Source organism: Mesoplodon mirus (genome assembly GCF_964341445.2).
Source record: "Mesoplodon mirus genome assembly, chromosome: 4".
NCBI lineage: Eukaryota > Metazoa > Chordata > Mammalia > Artiodactyla > Ziphiidae > Mesoplodon > Mesoplodon mirus.
The window spans coordinates 14,723,111-14,741,714 of record NC_138979.1 but is presented as its reverse complement, the minus strand read 5'-3'; the positions used below and the strand labels follow the sequence as shown (position 1 = coordinate 14,741,714).

The 18,604-nt window shown below is 37.8% G+C and overlaps 1 protein-coding gene across 1 annotated transcript in view; it reads right to left on the bottom strand.

Annotated features, from left to right (window-relative positions):
• Positions 1–2,717: 2,717 nt before the first annotated feature.
• NEBL (nebulette) overlaps positions 2,718–18,604 on the bottom strand; it is a 339,992-nt gene continuing 324,105 nt past the window's right edge. The window contains exons 6-7 of the mRNA XM_082619567.1: positions 9,595–9,701; positions 2,718–8,085 (exon numbers count right to left, since the gene is read on the bottom strand). Coding sequence (XP_082475693.1) covers positions 7,909–8,085; positions 9,595–9,701 — 284 coding nt within the window. The 3' untranslated portion in view covers positions 2,718–7,908. The remainder of the gene's footprint in view (positions 8,086–9,594; positions 9,702–18,604) is intronic.

The following is an 18,604-nucleotide window of genomic DNA, read 5'->3' as shown; positions in this document are numbered from 1 at the left end:
AACAATTAACTGTATTAAGTATACACAACTGTATACAAGTGTATAAATGTGTATCATTGGTTGTTTAATGTAAGTCTCCCCTACCAATATAGTATGAAAGTTCCTGTGTTCTGTTCCTTGAATCACATAAGCATTGAATAAATCCATACTGAGTAAGTTACAGTTACTGCTTCATCCACCTTAATCAAGAACTATCACCGAGGAAACCTGGAAGAATTAGGTATTTCTGAAAGCTCTGCAAAAACAATTCAGCTTTTATCACTGGGACGCCAGTGCCTGAGTTACTCTCTAAGGTGGCCCAGTCGTTCCCATGTTCTTTTCCAAACACTTAGAAATTGATGAGAACATTCCTCTCCCTATCCTTTCTTTGTACAAACCCACTGGTTGAAGTTAAATTCATCTGTTATTAATTACTGATACCCTTCATAGAGCCTAGGGAAACAACTTCTAACGAAAGTTGTTTTCAGTAGCATGTATACAGTGTAATATGTCGCATCATAAAAGAAAAGAGAAGAAAATTACTTAAGACCACCTTGGAACATTTCAACTGCAAAAATGTAATTGGCATTTCAATTATGTTGGCCACTTGGTGTTTCGTTTGGGGGACACCCTGCAAGTGTTTCCAACATTCATGAAATTTGTTCCTTATCGAGACAGGGGGAGGTGGCCTCACATTGGCAGCAGGACCAGGATGGAACCTTGAGCATCTGACATGGAGTGTGGCCATTCCCTCTGCAGCAGGGGCTGGGGGTCCCTACTCTCAGGGGCTGCCATTAGCAAGAATCAGTGTCTTCCCATCTCCAGGGCTCGTGCCACCACCAACCATCCACTTTATTTTTTGCCCCATCTGTCCTAAATATCTTTTCCCCATCTCATGAGCTTTCCCCATCTCATGCTTTCTGCTTACTCACAGCTCTGCTTACTCTTGACTTCCTCCTCCTTTCTCTATGTCTTTTAGCTTTTAATAATCAGACCAGTTAACCAACCTGCTCTATATTGTGAACTTGGGCTCCTCAGGAAGATGTGGACAGGTTCAGTGACCATCATCTCTGTTGGGCAAAGTTCTTGTGAGGCTCCTATCAAGGGCTCGTGGGCATGCTATAGATGGGTCACCTCAATCCAGCCGCCTGTCATGAGTAGCGAGATCACAAAAGTTAATAAGGGCCACGTGGCCTTGGGTAGAAACCCTCTGGAAAAAGTGGGCTGGCTCAAGAACCAGAAACGAATCCATTTTAAAAGCAATCGAGTAACTAAGTTTGGAATGCAGAAAAGTTTCTTATTTTCTCAAGTGAAATAACATCCATTCAGATTTTGCTCATTTCTCTATTTTAGTCTATTATTCTCTTTCATGTTTGCTACTTAAAAAAAAAAGTGAAAGCAAAGATCAAAATGCCACAGTATAAATACAAAATCAGTAACTGGGTCCTTTGTTCTAATACTGACTTTTCACCCTTTAAACCCATTTTCTCATTCTATTTTTCATCAGAACTCTGCTGCTCCCAAGTACAAATATAAATGGACAAAGGCCTGAGAATTTTGCTTAGAACTGCAGAAAGTAGTTGAAGTTCACACTTGGACCATATCCAGTTTTCTGCCATCACAAAACTCTATTCAACCCCCCTGCTTAGGAGAAGCAAATTACATAAAGAAAGGAACAAAACTTTCCTTTAATCTACTTTTCAATTTGTTATGTGTAAGTATTTTTGTAAAAAGTTACTTTGGTAGACTTCTAGTGGTCACATATGTCTCAATTACCTGTACAACTAACTTCACAAATTTTTAAGTTAATAAAAATATAAGCATAGTTTATTCTAAAACTAAATTATTTTAATTCAGAAAAAAAAAAAATCTTACTAAGTTACTCATTTCTCTGTGGGTTGGGTTCCAAAGAGTAAAATCTGTGAGCATGGTGGGGAAAAAAAACTTCGAGAGAAAAAAAGTAAATTCTTCAAATAAATACATAAGCAAGCTGTTTTGTCATTTGAAATATTATCAGTATGCTTGCTGATTAATATCATACAAATATTCATTTCATACTTTTGGAATATGAGAAACACAAAATTCAAGATTATGAAGAGGGTTTATTCTGTGAGCAAGAGCACTAAATGTGTCATCAGCAGAGTTTATCAGTTTACAATTAGGAGGGTTTAGGCACCATCAAAGAGGAGCTTTTACAAAATAACACAATAAAGCTAAGATCCTCGTCTCAGTAGATTTATATGAGGGCAAAAAAAGGAAGTAACTCACTTTTTCCAACTATGGGAAACAGGAAAAAAGCAATTCTCCTCTATGATAAATGAGCCATTCTGAGCTGGGAAATCAGAGCATCTCCCTGTTTCATGCACTCAGTTTGTGCATTTTCTATTCTTTGCTGCAAGCTGTTTCTTTCATCTTACAAATACAAGAAAATTAAAACTGTACTATTGAGGACATATGAGGAATTTAATCTTGAAAGAAGTGAACTACGATGATGTATTACTATAGTACTTTGATATAAAATCAGAAGGAGACTGAGCTTGCAAAAGCATAATATTGTTATCATTTAAAGCTAAGTTTATTTGGGGGAAGAAGACACATTCTGAATGACTCACCAAGGTTAGTGCACTGAGGCCACCACAGACCTTCGAGGCCATTTGACGTGAGTTGTCTCGATAAACCCATACCCAGGGTATTATCAATGACCCCTGCTCCAAGAAACCAAGGTGAGAACCAACAAGTGGAACCATTTTGTTATATCCTGCATTTATTTAAGCAAACCGAATGTGTAGAGATAGGAAATTAAAGCGTTATAATGTTTTACAAATACAGAAAGAAGACACAGAATAATAATACCCTGGAGAGAGCGCATCTGAGAACGCGGTTCTATCACAGGAGAACGCTTGCAGGGACCACTTGGAAGCCAAGGCCGACGCATCCATCTGTCATTCTTGTTCTGACATCGTTGACGTCTTTTTAACAGATAAATCAGCGATCTGCTCTTAAACGAATGGTAATACTAATGATTATGGTAGCCGTGAAGGGTTTGTGAGTAGCTATCTATACATACATGATGCTAGGCTTAATGTGTTATTTCAATGCCGCTGTACATTATGCAGGGGGAAATAACGTCTTGTTACACAATTACTGTGACATCCACTGAAATGTGAACTAGTTTGCATAGGTTAGTCCTTTGGGCAGCACGATGTTGCTCTAGTCCACCAAGGCTTAAAGATTCACAGTGTAGAGGAAAAAAACATGAATTAAAGCATTTCTACTAAAATATATTTTAATAGCTGGTGTTAACAATTTGCATAACAAAAGCCAGATTATATTAATAACATTGTATTGTTCTGTAAGCCCCTTCATTTTAAAAACATGAAGTGTTTCCTGTACAACTGTATGCTCTCAAAGTTAGTACAATCTTGCAAATTAATCATCGATGACAATTCTACATATTTTGAAGCAAAGAGAAGCCAATCTGCACAATGATTCAATTTTGGGTTTTAATCACAGGTCAAAGACCAACGGTTCCACACCCCTCCTGTAACACACTCGGTGCTGCTTCTAAACGCTCAGCAGTTCGTTGTATGAACACGGAAGAAGGGAACTGTGATGCAGTTTTCTCTTTTCCTTTAAAATAAATCATTCTTAACAGCAACTGGATTACAAAGAAGTATATACTATGCAAATTGAATACCACATGTCAAACACAAAAAGCATATGGAATTCCCATGAAGATACGGAAGTAACATGGACAACTGGGGAGGAGATTTGCCTTAGGGATCCTTCCAGGCTTGTGGATCAGGGAATGATGACCACAGAAGCATCGTACAATGTCTTGAGTTTTTTGGATCAGCACTGGTTGACAGTGCCTGGAAAGAACCCTAATGGGCATGGAATACTTCAGAAAGAGACCTTCGTTTTAGCATTCTTAACTTCGTTTACACAGCTTCTTATTAACTAAAGCTTTCTCACCTCCATGTCGAGTTACCCCAAACAACCGTACTCTAGCCACTTTCAGATTATCAGAAGCAAATAGCTAAGGTATAATGAATTTATGAAGTGAATTTCATCTTGTGTAATGAATTCAGCCTCATAACATAATTCTTCTATCTTACAATAGGTATTTTAAATCTCAAACCTAAAGTTAATGTTTATGCATCTCAACTATATATAAATCCACAAAGAACCTTTCAGAAATAGACGGAAGAAGTCAGTATTTCCTAAACCTCTAGAGGTAAAATACAATCATCTATCACCTTTTGTATCTGTCAGGAGCATCTCACTTCCCCACCATAAAAAATACCCATCATATAATAAAATATTACTATAGAATAGGCAGAAGCTTGCTTGCTTGGTTTTCTTTCCAAGACCATAGTGAATAAACAAGGGTAATCAAAAAGGCACCTATATATATTTTTATATCTCTATATTATAATTTTGGTATAAACTATAATATATCCACTTTATATAGGGAGGTGTATTAAAGGATCACACACATTTCCTTTATCTTTTCATTAAAAACATTCCACTGGAGATGGACAAACCTGAAAAAGAGATGCACCTTGAGCTTCCACTGTGTGTTTAGAAAAGTCTGCTTCCCAAATCCCCGAGTGTTGTCTAGCTCAACATGGAGGATAAGGAAAGAAACACTGTGGCAAGACTGGCGAAAATGTATCTCCGTCATCCTCATGCAATGAACCTGGTGGCAAGAGAGGGGCTGCTCTAATCGCATCCATATTCATACAAGGTGCTCCTGGGAATTGTGCTTGCAAATTCCTGTGTGGTGTCTGAGGTGGGGGAGGCCTGAGAAGATGCAGGGACAGCGTGGAGATTGACAGCCAGATAAATATTTCAAAGTGGGCTACACTGCGGATGTGTAAACAATAACAAGAAGACATGAAGACTTTGTCTTGCCACAGGTTAGAAATAGAAAGCTTTCCCAGAGAACGAGAATTAGTAAAAATGCCTACTACAAAAAATTACACCAAAAGCAATATATTCTGTTGCCATGCTCTTCTCAAGAGAGAGATGATCCATGCACAGTTCTGTTTTCGGAACTTTGAAAAGCGATCAAACTGCCCTTGTGCTTTTATCAGGTTTGAGAACACATTAAAAAATCAGGTGCATGCTCTCTGTGCTCAGGCATTTACACAGTTTTCTTTAACTTGATTTTTAACAGGATTGTTTTTGAAACCATTCTTGAGCTGTCAGAGTTATATGTAGCATCTGCCTGCTGCCAAATCGAAGGCGAGAGGGGGAGTGTGGAAAGGAGAAAAGTTGTTCGAGAATACAGTTTTGAAAATGATGCTGTAAAAATAGCACTTTGGTTTTATACATCTATTGTTTCCTATATTTCTGCTGAGATGCTTAATATCCTGACAGGCTTTAGTAATGGTGACAACACTATCAAATCATAGCATCAGGAACATGTGCAACTTGTTCTCCCTCAGTCTTTATTGTAAAGTAACTGCCCTCTAGTTAAATTCTGATCCGATCTTAATTCCTAAAGGCTGGAAAGCAGAAACATTTTACTATGCAAATATTATGTGAAGCTTAAAATTTTAGGAGAATTATTCCCCAAATAAGTATTGACGTTTACATTCAGTGAATCTGATTTTGAAATCAGTGGATGAGAAAAACAATGAAACGTCAAGCTGTTACTTTATGGTTACTTCCCCGATTATAATCATCATTTCAAATCGGTTTCCTTTGAGCTTCCTATAAATGTGCTATTTATCAAAAATTGTACCCGTCTTACATTTCATCTGCAAATTTAATCAACAACTACTCTTTTATAATCACAAAAAAGTAGTCTGTCTGGATGAATCTTAAATATTTACTTAATGGTATAATAAAACTAAGCAAGCTTATTGCCCTCAGTTTTAATGCACAGAAATTTTTGCAAGAATATTCCAAGTTCCGCTTGTCTTTGCAGATTTTTGTATAAGACACCAAGACCGATATGGGGTTTAATCAGCTGAATCACAACTGGTCATTTCAATGACAGAAAATCAGCCAAGCTGGCTATGCGGTAATATGTAAAACCCCCTCAAAACATCTCTAGTTATTTACCTGAATTTTTCTCTTTTCAATTTTACATCAGTGTCATGTAGATGCAGCTTGAATGTAATAAAGCTTATTTAATTACTCTTTTAGCCCGATAAAAATAAGACTACAGGTTTTCAAAATGATGTGCTTACTTTTCAAAGGTGTAAATGAATTAACATTTGCCTTTGGACCAATAAACATCTCAGTAAAAGATGTTTTACAGCATATTTTGTTAATTTCTTTGAATATATCATTAAGGCAGAAAGCCCCAAGGCCCATACATTTGATTGCATTTTTGTAACTTTACTTTTTCAGTTTCATTACAGATATAGAGTCAGACCCTACATGACTGCTACCCTGTTGCAAGTCTCACTAATGGGCATGGTCAGAAAAACACAGAGTTGCTGATGGACCTTAGTCTCTCCCGTGATCTTGACTGTGGACTCCAGGTAAAACTTCACAACATGACGGTCACGGCTGTGAATCCAGCAAGAGCCTGCAAAGTCACTCATTTGGAAATGAAAATGTGACAACGATCTCTTTTTTAATGAACAACCTGTTGGGCCTGTACCTCAAATCTCTGTTGACATCCCAGTCTCACCCCTGGATGTGATTTACAAAATAAAAACCAGAAAGTGGAAAGGAAGTCTTTTCATTAAGCGGTTTCAGTGGCTAGATTCCCATTCCAGAATCTGAATACCATTTTCCCAGATAAGAAACCAGATCACCTGTCTCTCTGTGCGGAGCTGGTCATCTTTTGTTCGCTGGCTTCCCCCAGCACACTTCGTATGCCAACTCTGTAACTGGCTTTTATGAAGTTTTCTTTGCTTTTAAATCAATAGCGGCATTAAGTTAATGAAAGCTGTTCAATAAACACCTAAATCACTTATTTGCTAGAGTATACATCTATTTCCTAAGGTGTAAATCCTTCAAAACTAGAGTGCAATGCGGCAAGAGAATCTCAAGCAACTTTTCAAGTTATGTTTTTCTGATGAGCTGGCAACTAGAGGAAAGGGCTTTTAGATATCAGCCACACTTTTTGTTTTAATAACAGGAGCAGGCAGTGCAGCTGCCTATGTTACAGAAGCTTGAACCTACATGACATGCAACAGGGTAAAAGGCTATTAGTATTAGGGAAATAATATAGATGACCTTAAAATTTGCCCTTTGTAGAGTAGCTGTGAAGTAATTTGGTCCTGACATTCTATGCAGCCAAGCATATACTTAGGTCCATAGAATGTAAATGGAGAGTAGGATATACCTCGGTACAAATGAGAAATAAATAGACCCAAGTTGGCCCAGGGAACGAGGAAATTTTTTTGTTCAGTAGAAGTTTCTAGATCCCTAAGGCCACCAGTCAATATAATTTTAACCAAACTGTCATTCTGCCACTGCTTACATTTAATATATTTAGGCAATTTTCACTTGAATTGGAAATTGCCTCGTGACTCAAAAGCTAAATGGTTTTTAAATTATCGGCTGTGTTACTGAATTAAGAGGACTGGCTTCTGGTGATTCCAAAGTGACAGCTATTTCATATACTTGTGACATTTAAGGGACAATCAACGTCTCTATTAAAGTCTACAAAAATACATTTTCCCAGAAGGGTTCACGATAGCCAATCAAAGGAAAACATTAACACAATTAGCAGCACCAGGTCTCCAGACCTAATTATTTTGTTTACACGAATTACCGAAGATGCTGCTGTTTTCAGCCCAGAAGTCATTCCTTCTTCCTGGTACCTGCGTGTCTAATTGTCAAAGGAAGGGTAGATTACTGTAAAATAACTGCCAAGTTGTCTTAAAAGTATCTTCTATCTTTTAAAAAGATTACGTTTAGTGTACATTAGAACAAAGCTCAAAGGGCAAGGAAAAATGATTAATTAACAAACTCAATGTAATTCGCCGGAAGCATCCCGGTTTTCCCAGTTCTCTGCACCGTGCCGTACATCCAGCCGTCGTCGATGGGCTGCACGTTGACGATGTAGTCGCCATCCCTGAAGGAGACTTCATCTTCATCCTGGGCACTGTAATCGTACATGGCTCGGTAGGTCCTCTGAGGAAGGAAAGATGGGGTCACACGATGGACACCAAGATAGTCACAGCCGCAAATGCTGATCGCAACAAACCAACCCACGCATAAAGTAACTATCAGGAATCTTCCCAAGCACATCTATATCTGGAGTCCTGCAAACCAGAGCGTACTGTCTGTCCTGACTGTGTTCATCTCAAGGTTACTAGTCTGGCAAAAGACGTAATACTGGGGGCCAGAATGGGGCCAGAGCAAGCCGCTAAATACAATAGCTAGCCCGTCAAAAAGTAAGCTCTGAAGCAGTAAAGCCACTCCCCCAGCTTCAGATAAGCCCAGAGACCTTAGATTATGTAGATTCTGCCCTAGTCCACATTCTTCAGATAACAAAACCCACCATAGTGGCAGACAGGTCCAAGTCACTGCCAAATCACTACCGTCGGTCCCCTGGCAGAGGTAATGAACTTTACTAAAAATTTTTGTTTCCTCTTAAAAATATTTAAAACAAATAAAAGAAAAAATCCATAATATACTCAATAGGTTTTTGTATCACAGTGATAGAAATTTAGCATATAAATGTCCTGAATATTTAAGTACGTATAATTAAATCCTTGTTATAATGAGGAAATTTTTAAAATGAGTTTTACTATATTTGTTTTCATTTGAGGCCAAGAGTTTAGCTAATAATATCAGACAATCTCAAAATCAAGTGTATTCATAGACGGAGGAAACTGGCTGAGATGCAAAGAACCTTAGAGTGAATAAAGATACCTTACTACCAGTTATAAAAAATAAGTAGGTCACAGACGTGTGACGTATAGCCCAGAAAAACAGTCAATAATATTATAATAACTTTAATGGTGCGTAATCCATAAAAACACCAAATCACTATGTTGTATACCTGAAACTAATATAATATTGTAAGTCAACTATACTTCAACAAAAATACATTTTAAAAAAGGTATTTTACAAGCTTAGAAGGGCCACCTGTTTCTAAGTGCACAGGCAAAGGCCAAGGGACTGTGTCGGGAGCCTGGAGAAGCAATTTCAGCATAAGATGCCACATTTGACTAAATGACCCGGAACACTGCTTCCAAGCCTTACATTCAGTGAATGAATCAGCACTCCAAGATTTCCAGAGGAGGACTCAAAGACATATGTTGGCTGTGTCATTTAGCTCTCAGTGGCCATTTTGATTAACTAGTTAACATGACCAGATATTTGTGCTTTTTTTACTGAATGAAGACCATAGTTGACTACTTCCAATCATGAGATAACAATTAGGATACAGTACTGGTAGAGTCTTTGTATGTTTTACTGTTTACGTGTTTTCTCATCGTGCCTTCCCTTCTCAACAGTTTACCCCTATATGTCTTCCACTTCTTTAGGGAAGCTTGTAAAAATGCAACACATCATCATTTACCCTTTATATAAAAAATGTACCATATTCAATTCAACAGTATTCTATGTGCATTTATATTCTGGAGATAAAATATGAAAACCAGGGAAGGAGGAATGCTTCAAATGGGCACTTACTAGATTTGGTGAATGCTGCATTGACCTCATGGATGACAAGCTGGTCTGATGCATGTACCCATACCCTTGAGAATGGCTTTGCTGGTAGGCTCCAGGAAGAACAGGTGCTGGACATTAAACAGACACACACACACAAAGAATCCTTAAACCGAGTCTCGAAGTACCCCTCCCAAGCCCTCAGGTGACCCATGCTCTGCTAGACATTTCTGAAACAAAATGCCATTTTCAGTGTCATGTGAAATTTGAAGAGTGATATTATAAGTGATCTCTAGAGCAATATAAATTTCAGTAATTAAGGACATATATAGGTAATCAGTTTAACATGCAGTTAAATATGTTAGAAATATTTGTATTACTCTATTGCAGATGCTATGTTAAAACAACACAAATACAAAACAAAAATTTCCCGCAATCCCTTAACAAAATCCTGTTTTCATTTGGCCATATGATCCTTGTAGGTATTTTCCAAAATAAAAATAAGAAATTTGAAGGAATTTACAACAAGGACCTACTGTATAGCACAGGGAATTATGCTCAATATTTTATAATCACCTATAAGGGAAAAGAATCTGAAAAAGAACAGATTTACATATATATGCATAACTGAATCACTGTGCTGTACACCTGAAACTAACACAGCATTGTAAATCAACCATACTTCAATTAAAAAAAAAAAGAAATTTAAAGGAATTTAATTGTATTGTCAATGACAGGGTATAAGTGTTTTCACAGGATATTTAATAATGGGTGCTTTCAATATTTTGAGACATACTGTTGAATATTACCTTTACAAAGATGGTAAACATAGCATATGTTTAGCAACAAATGTTTGTTAAGCCTTAAAAGAAAATTTTACTTAGAATATTATGAATTATCCATTTTATTTTTGGCTATAAGTTAGCTGGATAATGCTATGAAAGCCTGAGGAACGAAACCACTTAAAGAATTTTGTAAACATTATCCTTCTATAATACATAAAAAAAGATAGCATTCACTTAGTTTGTGCTGTTCTCACCACTAATTAATGACATGCAAAAGACATAGTTCCTGTTTTGAAGAAAACTGAATTCTAGAGAAACCAATATAGAAGCTAGATAAAACCCTACAGAATCAGTAGTGTGTGTTTAAGTATTTATAACCAGAATCATGGGCTATAAATGAAGGTATTTTAGTAGGCATGCCCTTCGTTGTGGCTTGAATAATTATATGATGCACTAGTAAAACTTTTATGATATACATGCTATAAAAAGCCACAGTAGGTTGCCATCTTTGTTCAGTCAAGTTGAGTATATAAAGAAATTATCATGGGTTGATTTATTCAGGACAGTTATAATAAAAGAATAAAGCAGATATAATTCTTGGGTATTATGAATAATTAATATTTTATAAGTGGCACACTCATTCTAATGATATATGAGAACATCAAACTTTAAAGAAGTTTAATCATCAGAAAATTACAAATCATTAATCTGTTCTCCAGATAATAATGATATTGGTTAAATGGGGATTTTTTAAATAGTTCTTGAATTAATTCATATTACAATGTTGTTACAACTGTGTTTATTTAATGTCTTTCTTGAGAAAGATCTTTACTTGGATTGTAGTATATTATAAAGTGATTAAACACCAAATATGTCAGAAAACAGCACTTTTTAACATTATCAACTCAATTTGAATATTAACATCAATAGATGTCAAGGATGTTGTTATAATTCACTCATGAAGAAAAAATACTGAAATTCCCATAAATATCTAGACCTACTTAACTAGCTGAGTAAAAGAGCTTTTTCTTGTGTTGGAAGCTGGAAGCAATGACTATTCATTTATTTACTCCCTTGACTATCAGCAAGTATTTAAGAGACTTCATGCATGCACAGAGCTTACTACCTTTCCTGTCACTTAGTAAGCTTGCATGGATGTTAACAATAATCACTGTCCACTATGCTCAAAGCATGCAGGCGTAAGAGGAGTGACAAAGCTAACTGCCCTCCTAGAGCAGGGATGGCCTTGGACATCTGCCCTTTGCCCAATTAAGGAAATGGCTCAGGATACTTAGGGCATTTCCTTAAATACATTATTAGTCAATGACTCCAACTGCATCCCCAGGCTAGTAGTCTTGAACTGGTTTTTATCCATTTAAAGAAGTCATCTCTTCATTATTATTTTGATCTATTTATAAATACTTAAGATTAAATAGGTAACCTTTGACAATTAATTAAAATAAAGAATTAAACACTTAATCCTTTGTTACACTACTGAACTATGACATTTAAATTTTGATGTACAGAATCACGCACAACCATCTTAAAATATTTTGGGGAAAAAAATGATCAGGAAAGGACAATGATGAAAAAACTCTTAAATATGCTACCTCATCAGCTGTAACGCGTTTATGTTTACACAGGTTGTGCATGATAATCCCAGTTTAGCACCCATCAGTACTGACAACGCAAGAATGTCATTTAACTGTGTTCTCTAGATACAGAACCATAATTCAAAAAGACACATGCACCCCAGTGTTCATTGCAGCACTATTTACAATAGCCAAGACATGGAAGCAACCTAAATGCTCATCGACCAATGAATGGATAAAGAAGATGTGGTACATATATACAATGGAATATTAATCAGCCATAAAAAAAGGAAATAATGCCATTTGCAGCAACATGGATGGACCTAGAGATTACCATAGTAAGTCAAGTAAGTCAGACAGAGAAAGACAAATATCATATGATATATCGCTTATATGTGGAATCTAAAAAAATGGTACAAATGAACTTATTTACAAAACAGAAATAGGATCACAGATGTAGAAAACAAACTTACGGTACCAAAGGGGAAATGGGGGGGGATAAATTGGGAGATTGGGATTGACATATACACACTACTGTATATAAATAGATAACTAATAGGGACCTACTGTATAGCACAGGGAACTCTATTCAATACTCTGTAATGACCTATATGGGAACAGAATCTAAAAATGAGTGGATATATGCATATGTATAACTGATTCACTTTGCTGTACAGCAGAAACTAACACAACATTGTAAATCAACTATACTCCAATAAAAATTTTTTTAAAAAGAAGAAAAGTGTTCTCTAACTTTGGCTTTTAAAAATGAAAATTCATGCCTACTCAATTGTTCAAATCCGACCTTCAAAAGGAATCTGTAGCTACTGTCAAATACAGAAGGAGAAGAAGGTATTTATCCTAAACATGTGTGGGTTGGAGAGAGCAGGAGAGTTTAGAATGAGAAACCTCAGAGTAAATACAAATTACCTTGTCCTTATGGTCTCTCCGCATGCCTTTATTGATTATTTCCACCTCCCTCTCTGTTTACATTATTTAACGCAAGTCTCTTTGGGGTTATCAAACTTGTTATCTACCTTATACCTGGTACAATAGAAGATATTTTAGGAAGCTCCTATTAGGACTATGAAAAATATAATGGAGAGCTCAGAGGAATCAACTTACTAAAAGCAAATCCCTATTTAAAAAGAGGCACAAACATTGCTTTTTTATTGTTGTGCTACATGTAAGTTTTTTATGAAATATAGGTGAAACAAGCAAAAGGAAATTTCAGGTAATGGCTTCGGAAATTGGGTTTATTATGGATTTGGGTAAAAGATAGCTATCCATGTGAGTATGAGACATTGTCCACAAAAATCTGGAATTCAATGGGTTTTGCAAAAGCAAGATGTTAGGCTAATTTTGCAACAAACAAGTACTTCTTATGAAAGGGAAAAACACACAGTGCCCTCCTTATTAAACTAGTGGTCAGACAGCATGAGCATTTTTTTCTTTTGGCTGCACAGAGCGGCATACGGTATCTTAGTTCCCCCTGACCAGGGAATTGAACCCGCATCCCTTGCTGTGGAAGCTCGGAGTCTTAACCCATGGGCATTAGTACAGATGGTGGTAAAGGTATGATGGTCTTCCAGCCCAAGAGTCTTGAGGTTGAGCAGTTTCTATTTCAATAGCATAAAAGCCACAAAACAGTAGCTTTCATTATATTAAGGCAACAACAAAACACAAAAGTATGACTCAACTTTCATTTCACGTTGGTAAGATTTATTGACCAGAGGTCTGGAAGATGACTAAAGCTCTGAGGGTTTCAGGCTCTATTTGAAATGTCCTATAGTATTTATAAAACTGAAATCTCTCTTCTAGTGCACAATAAATTCTTACATAAACAGCCAACACTAATATTTTCTAATTAAGGCTTATTCTTATGATTGAAGGAGGTAAAATCAAGATAAAGAAAGAAGTAAGTAGACAGGAAGATCATAAAACAGAAGGTAAAAATGGAGGAAGAAAAATTTTTAGGAGCATTCAGAAATCTGAAACTGGAAAAATAAGGAAATACATGTAAACATACAAAGATTAGAGTGAATGAACCACAGAAATTCACCCAAATTAAAAGTAGAAAAAGCACCCCCAAAAATGTCCACTCTGGGGGAGGTACCCAGAGTAGATGGGAGAAGAGAAACAGAATTATGGAAGTGTCCTCCATGTGCCTGGTGCTTTATATATTGCCCCTTAATTAACAGAATAACTCTCTAATACAAGTGTCATTTCCACTTTATAGAATACAAATACAGAGGCTGGGAGATTAAGCAGGAAGGCATCAGAACAATCATCTCTGCACAGTGACACCACAATAAAAGTCTCAGGTCATTACAGAAGGAGTGGAGGTTTTGACAGCCTCACAATGACCATAGAGTAATAGTAGATGGCCAAACTCCAAATGCAGAACATAAAAATAAAAATGGTGCTTTACTGATGTCTTAGGTCATCTGGGGTGGGTATAAAAAAATACCATAGACTGCGGGGCTTAAACAACAAACATTTATTTCTCACAGTTCTGGAAACTGGGAAGTCCAAGAGTAAAGCTTCAGCAGATTCGGTGTCTGGTGAGAATCTGCTTCCTGATTCACAGAAGGCCATCTTTTTGCTGAGTCCTTACATGGCAGGAGGTGAGGGAGCTCCATGGGGTCTCTTTCATAATGGCACTAAATCCCATTCATGAGGACTCCACCCTCATGACTTAATCACCTGCCAAATGCTACATCTCCTAGTATTATCATATTGGGGGTTAGGATTTCAACATATGAATTTGGGTGGGGAGGGGACACAAGCATTAAGTCTATAGCAATTAGCTAACTTTTAAAAAAATCTAGAATAAGGAGAAAATCAGCCCTCGGGAATTTTCCAATGAAGAATACAAGATGCAATGAAATCAGAAATATTTTAGATATTTAGAAATAGTTTAGATATTTAGAAATTCTAAAATATTTAGAAATATTTTCTAACACTTTACTATGGTTTCATCAGCTAATGCATGTCAAAGAACTTAATGAGGTTTTTTTTTCCCCCTAGGACAAAAAAAAATCTCTATTTAGACAATCAAAGGAAAATTGCTAAACTGAACGAAGACATAAACATAAAAAAGAAAGTATGAAGATGCTGTTAGTTTTGAAGTAAATATTAAATAATGAGCTAGATCCTAACTAGATCTCATGTAGGCCATGAACACGGTGGTTGAGCTAACTGGTAATAAAATAGGCCCATGATGTGAACCTTTTTTGCTCAAATGGCTTTTGCACATGCCACCAAGAGTTCCATGCCAGAGCCTCAAGTCCTCGTGGCCTCTGATTCTCTCCACAAGCTACAGTGGGTACTAAATCCACAACAATTATGCCTAATCCAGCAACAAGATGCTATTTTTTAATCTGAGAGAATTCCTAGCACTATAGAAAATGCTTTTCCATCCCTGCAGTAAACAGAAACAAGCCAGACTGCCTCTAGGTTTTAGTTGTTGGTTTTTAACGATAAGCTGTGAATAGACAACTGCCTAAGAAACAGCCTTGCTACATAATAAACTATGAATAAACAGACTTTAACATAAAAGTGAAACCATCTACCACTGAGTTAAAACCACCAAGTTTTAGAGACAGGCATACTCATCACTGTGATATAAAATATTGCTCAAACTTTGGAAGCCATATGTAAAAATAAAAGCAATCATTACTATATCATATTTTACATTTTCAGCTCCAGTATGGGCCATGAACTGTGGGAAGGAAAGGAGGAGAGAGGAGGATTCAGTTACTTGCAGTGAGTTTCAACCCTGGCTGCATATTAAATTCACCTGGGATGTTTTAAAACCATGCTATGTCCAGGTCCCCCAGATTAAATCAGAGTCTCTGGGGTGGGAGTGGGAGGGAGTGGACACTGGTGTTTTATTTTTTTAATCTTCCAAGTGATTCAAATGGGCAGCCATGATGAAGAACAACTAAGCTACTGTTGGTGTCCTTCTGCTCCACCTGACACAAATTTAGAGGCACATGTGACCCTATTTATGCTACTCCCAAATTCCCTCTCTCCCCCTGCAATGGACTAAATGTCTGTATCCTCACAAATTCATATGTTGAAATCCTAACCGCCCCCCCCACAATGTGATGCTCTTTGGAGGTGGGGCCTTTGGGTGATTAGGTCATGAGGGTGGAGCCCTCATGAATGGGATAAGCGTCCTTATGAGAAGAGGCCAGAGAGTTAGCTAGCTCTCCTTCCATCATGTGAGGACACAAGGAGAAGATGGCAGTCTGCAACCAAGAAGAGGGCCCTCAGCAGACCTGACCATGCTGACACCCTCATCTCTGCCTTCCAGCCTCCAGGACTGTGAGAAATAAATATGTGTTGTTTCTAATCCACCCAGTCTATGGTATTCTGTTATAGCAGCTGAACAGGCTAAAGCACACACACACCCCATGACTTTTTTCTACTTGTGGAGGCAAATGTTTAACCCAGGGCTCAAGAAGCAACTGGGGATTGTGGGAAGAAAGCTGAGCCACAAGGAAGCTCACCACAGGATAACTGGGAGGGGGCGGGGGCTAACATTTGACACTCCTGGTGAGGCAAGAGCCACGTGGCACCAGCAACGGGGGGTGGACTAATAAAGTCCCCACTTCTGGGTCACTATCTGAGAGGAAAGGGAGACTGGGCAGCCAAGAACCATCTTTGCAATAATAAAGTCTCCCTTTCCTCCCCAGAGAAGACTTGCTTCCTAACCAGGTTGATACAGATAATGTCTCCCCGTTGGGCAGGTTTGCTAGTGGTCCCCTTACACGATTGCGAGTTTCCTAAGCTTAGCACTTCTCAGCTGTGACAAAAATCCACTGTGTTCTCAGCATCTACCTGTGCTTGCTCCCATGACCCACTGGCCACGTACTTCCTTGGAACTCAGGGGGTGGAGGGGCAAGGGGAACTGTGGCTACATGAAGCCCATGCTGCCTGCTGTGTCGTGGGTATAAAGGTTTCTTTGTTTTCTTACCAGCTGGGTTTATGAAGTGTGGTGAGACAGCCCTGCAGCTACGCCGCACTTAGGGATTGCTTGATCACTTGATTTAACAGTAGCAATCTGTGATTATATTTTCTTTTGTGTATGATGTTTTCCTGGAGATAATCGTTAACCTCTTTTATTATTTGCAGTGTTCTAGGCATTTGAGATACATTTAAAAAAAATGTCTTTGCAAAATCAAAAATTATCTCTCAAGCCAATGCTATATTCCTAACAATTTCTCCTTCTAGACTCCCATGTCATCTGTTTTAATTTTCCAGTCCTTTATGAATTTTATTACTATAAAGTACTGCAAACCTCCTTTAAGAAAATGCAGTACACATGAAGATGTTTAAGCACCTAGGTATGCACCTCTGTGAACCTTAATGGGGGAAGGATGTAACATAGGATTCCCAAGGAATACAAAATATGAATATGATAAAATTTGAATAATATAAATGAAATGCTTACAGCTAGGAGGACTAACTCAGTTTGCTTGGAACTTTCTCGGGTTTCACACTGAAAGTTCTGCTTCCCAGGAACCTCCTTAGTCTCGGGCAAATTGGTACGGTTGGTCCCTCTCCTTATGCCATGCGGGGCCCTGTGCCTAGAGTGTCACATGCGTGAGCTGGTGGAATTGTCACCATCTGACATATGGTAAATGCCCATTTTACAGACAGAGAGTCTGAAGGTTAGCAAGATTCATAACTTGGTCAAAAATATCAGAGCTATGTAGGAGCTAGTATTTAAATGCCAACAGTCTGACTCCAGAAACCAAACTCTGGGCTGTACCACACCAAAATGATCATGGAAGAAATGACAAGATAGCATGAGGTTAATTTACAAATAAGCATTGTGAATTCAGAAATGTGGAAGAGAGCTATGGTCTGGAGAGGGTCTTCTAGGAGTGGGGAGGACCTGACCTGAAGTCAGAAGAGTCAGCATCAACCATGCACTCCTGCCAGTGGGGCAGACAGGAGTTAGAGAGGGGGAAAGAAAAAAGAAAGAGGTTTAATGGGGAGATATGCAAAGCAGGCTTCTTATGCTCACAGGGGCAACTCTAGTTGTCACTGACTTTTCTGTGGTAAACTCTGGGGTACAAACCCCACAAAAAGTTTCTGTGTCTGTGGTTGATGAGGTGTGCCAGGACAACCCTGGAAGGGATTATAGTGAGAATAATTCATTCACTTTTGGAAAAGCAAGCTCAAATCACAGACAGTAGCATCACTTCTGAAGCAATGGCTTTTAGATTTCTTCTAAGGGTCATTTTGGCATCTGATAATTATCTGGAGTGTGTGTGTGTGTGCACACAAGTTTAACCTTTGCTTTTCCCCATTGCCAATACTGTCCTACGTTACCTAGGGCGCTTGTCATTCAGTCACCTCATCCTGTATGAATAATTTCAGGTCTATGTTCAAATCACGTCTCCTAGTATGAATCAACCACTTTCCCACTAAGCAGCCAAGACCCCCATCATGACGCCACCGAACAATTTTCAAGGTCATTCTGTAGAAACTGCCTGAAAAATGTCATTCCCTTGAGTCATCATCAGCATAGTGACAAGCTCTACACCCACAGACATTCGAAGAATCTAGGTGAAAATACAATTAAGTCCAGGAGACTATTTAACTATTTTCTTCCCTAAACTTGAATGATAGACTTATAAT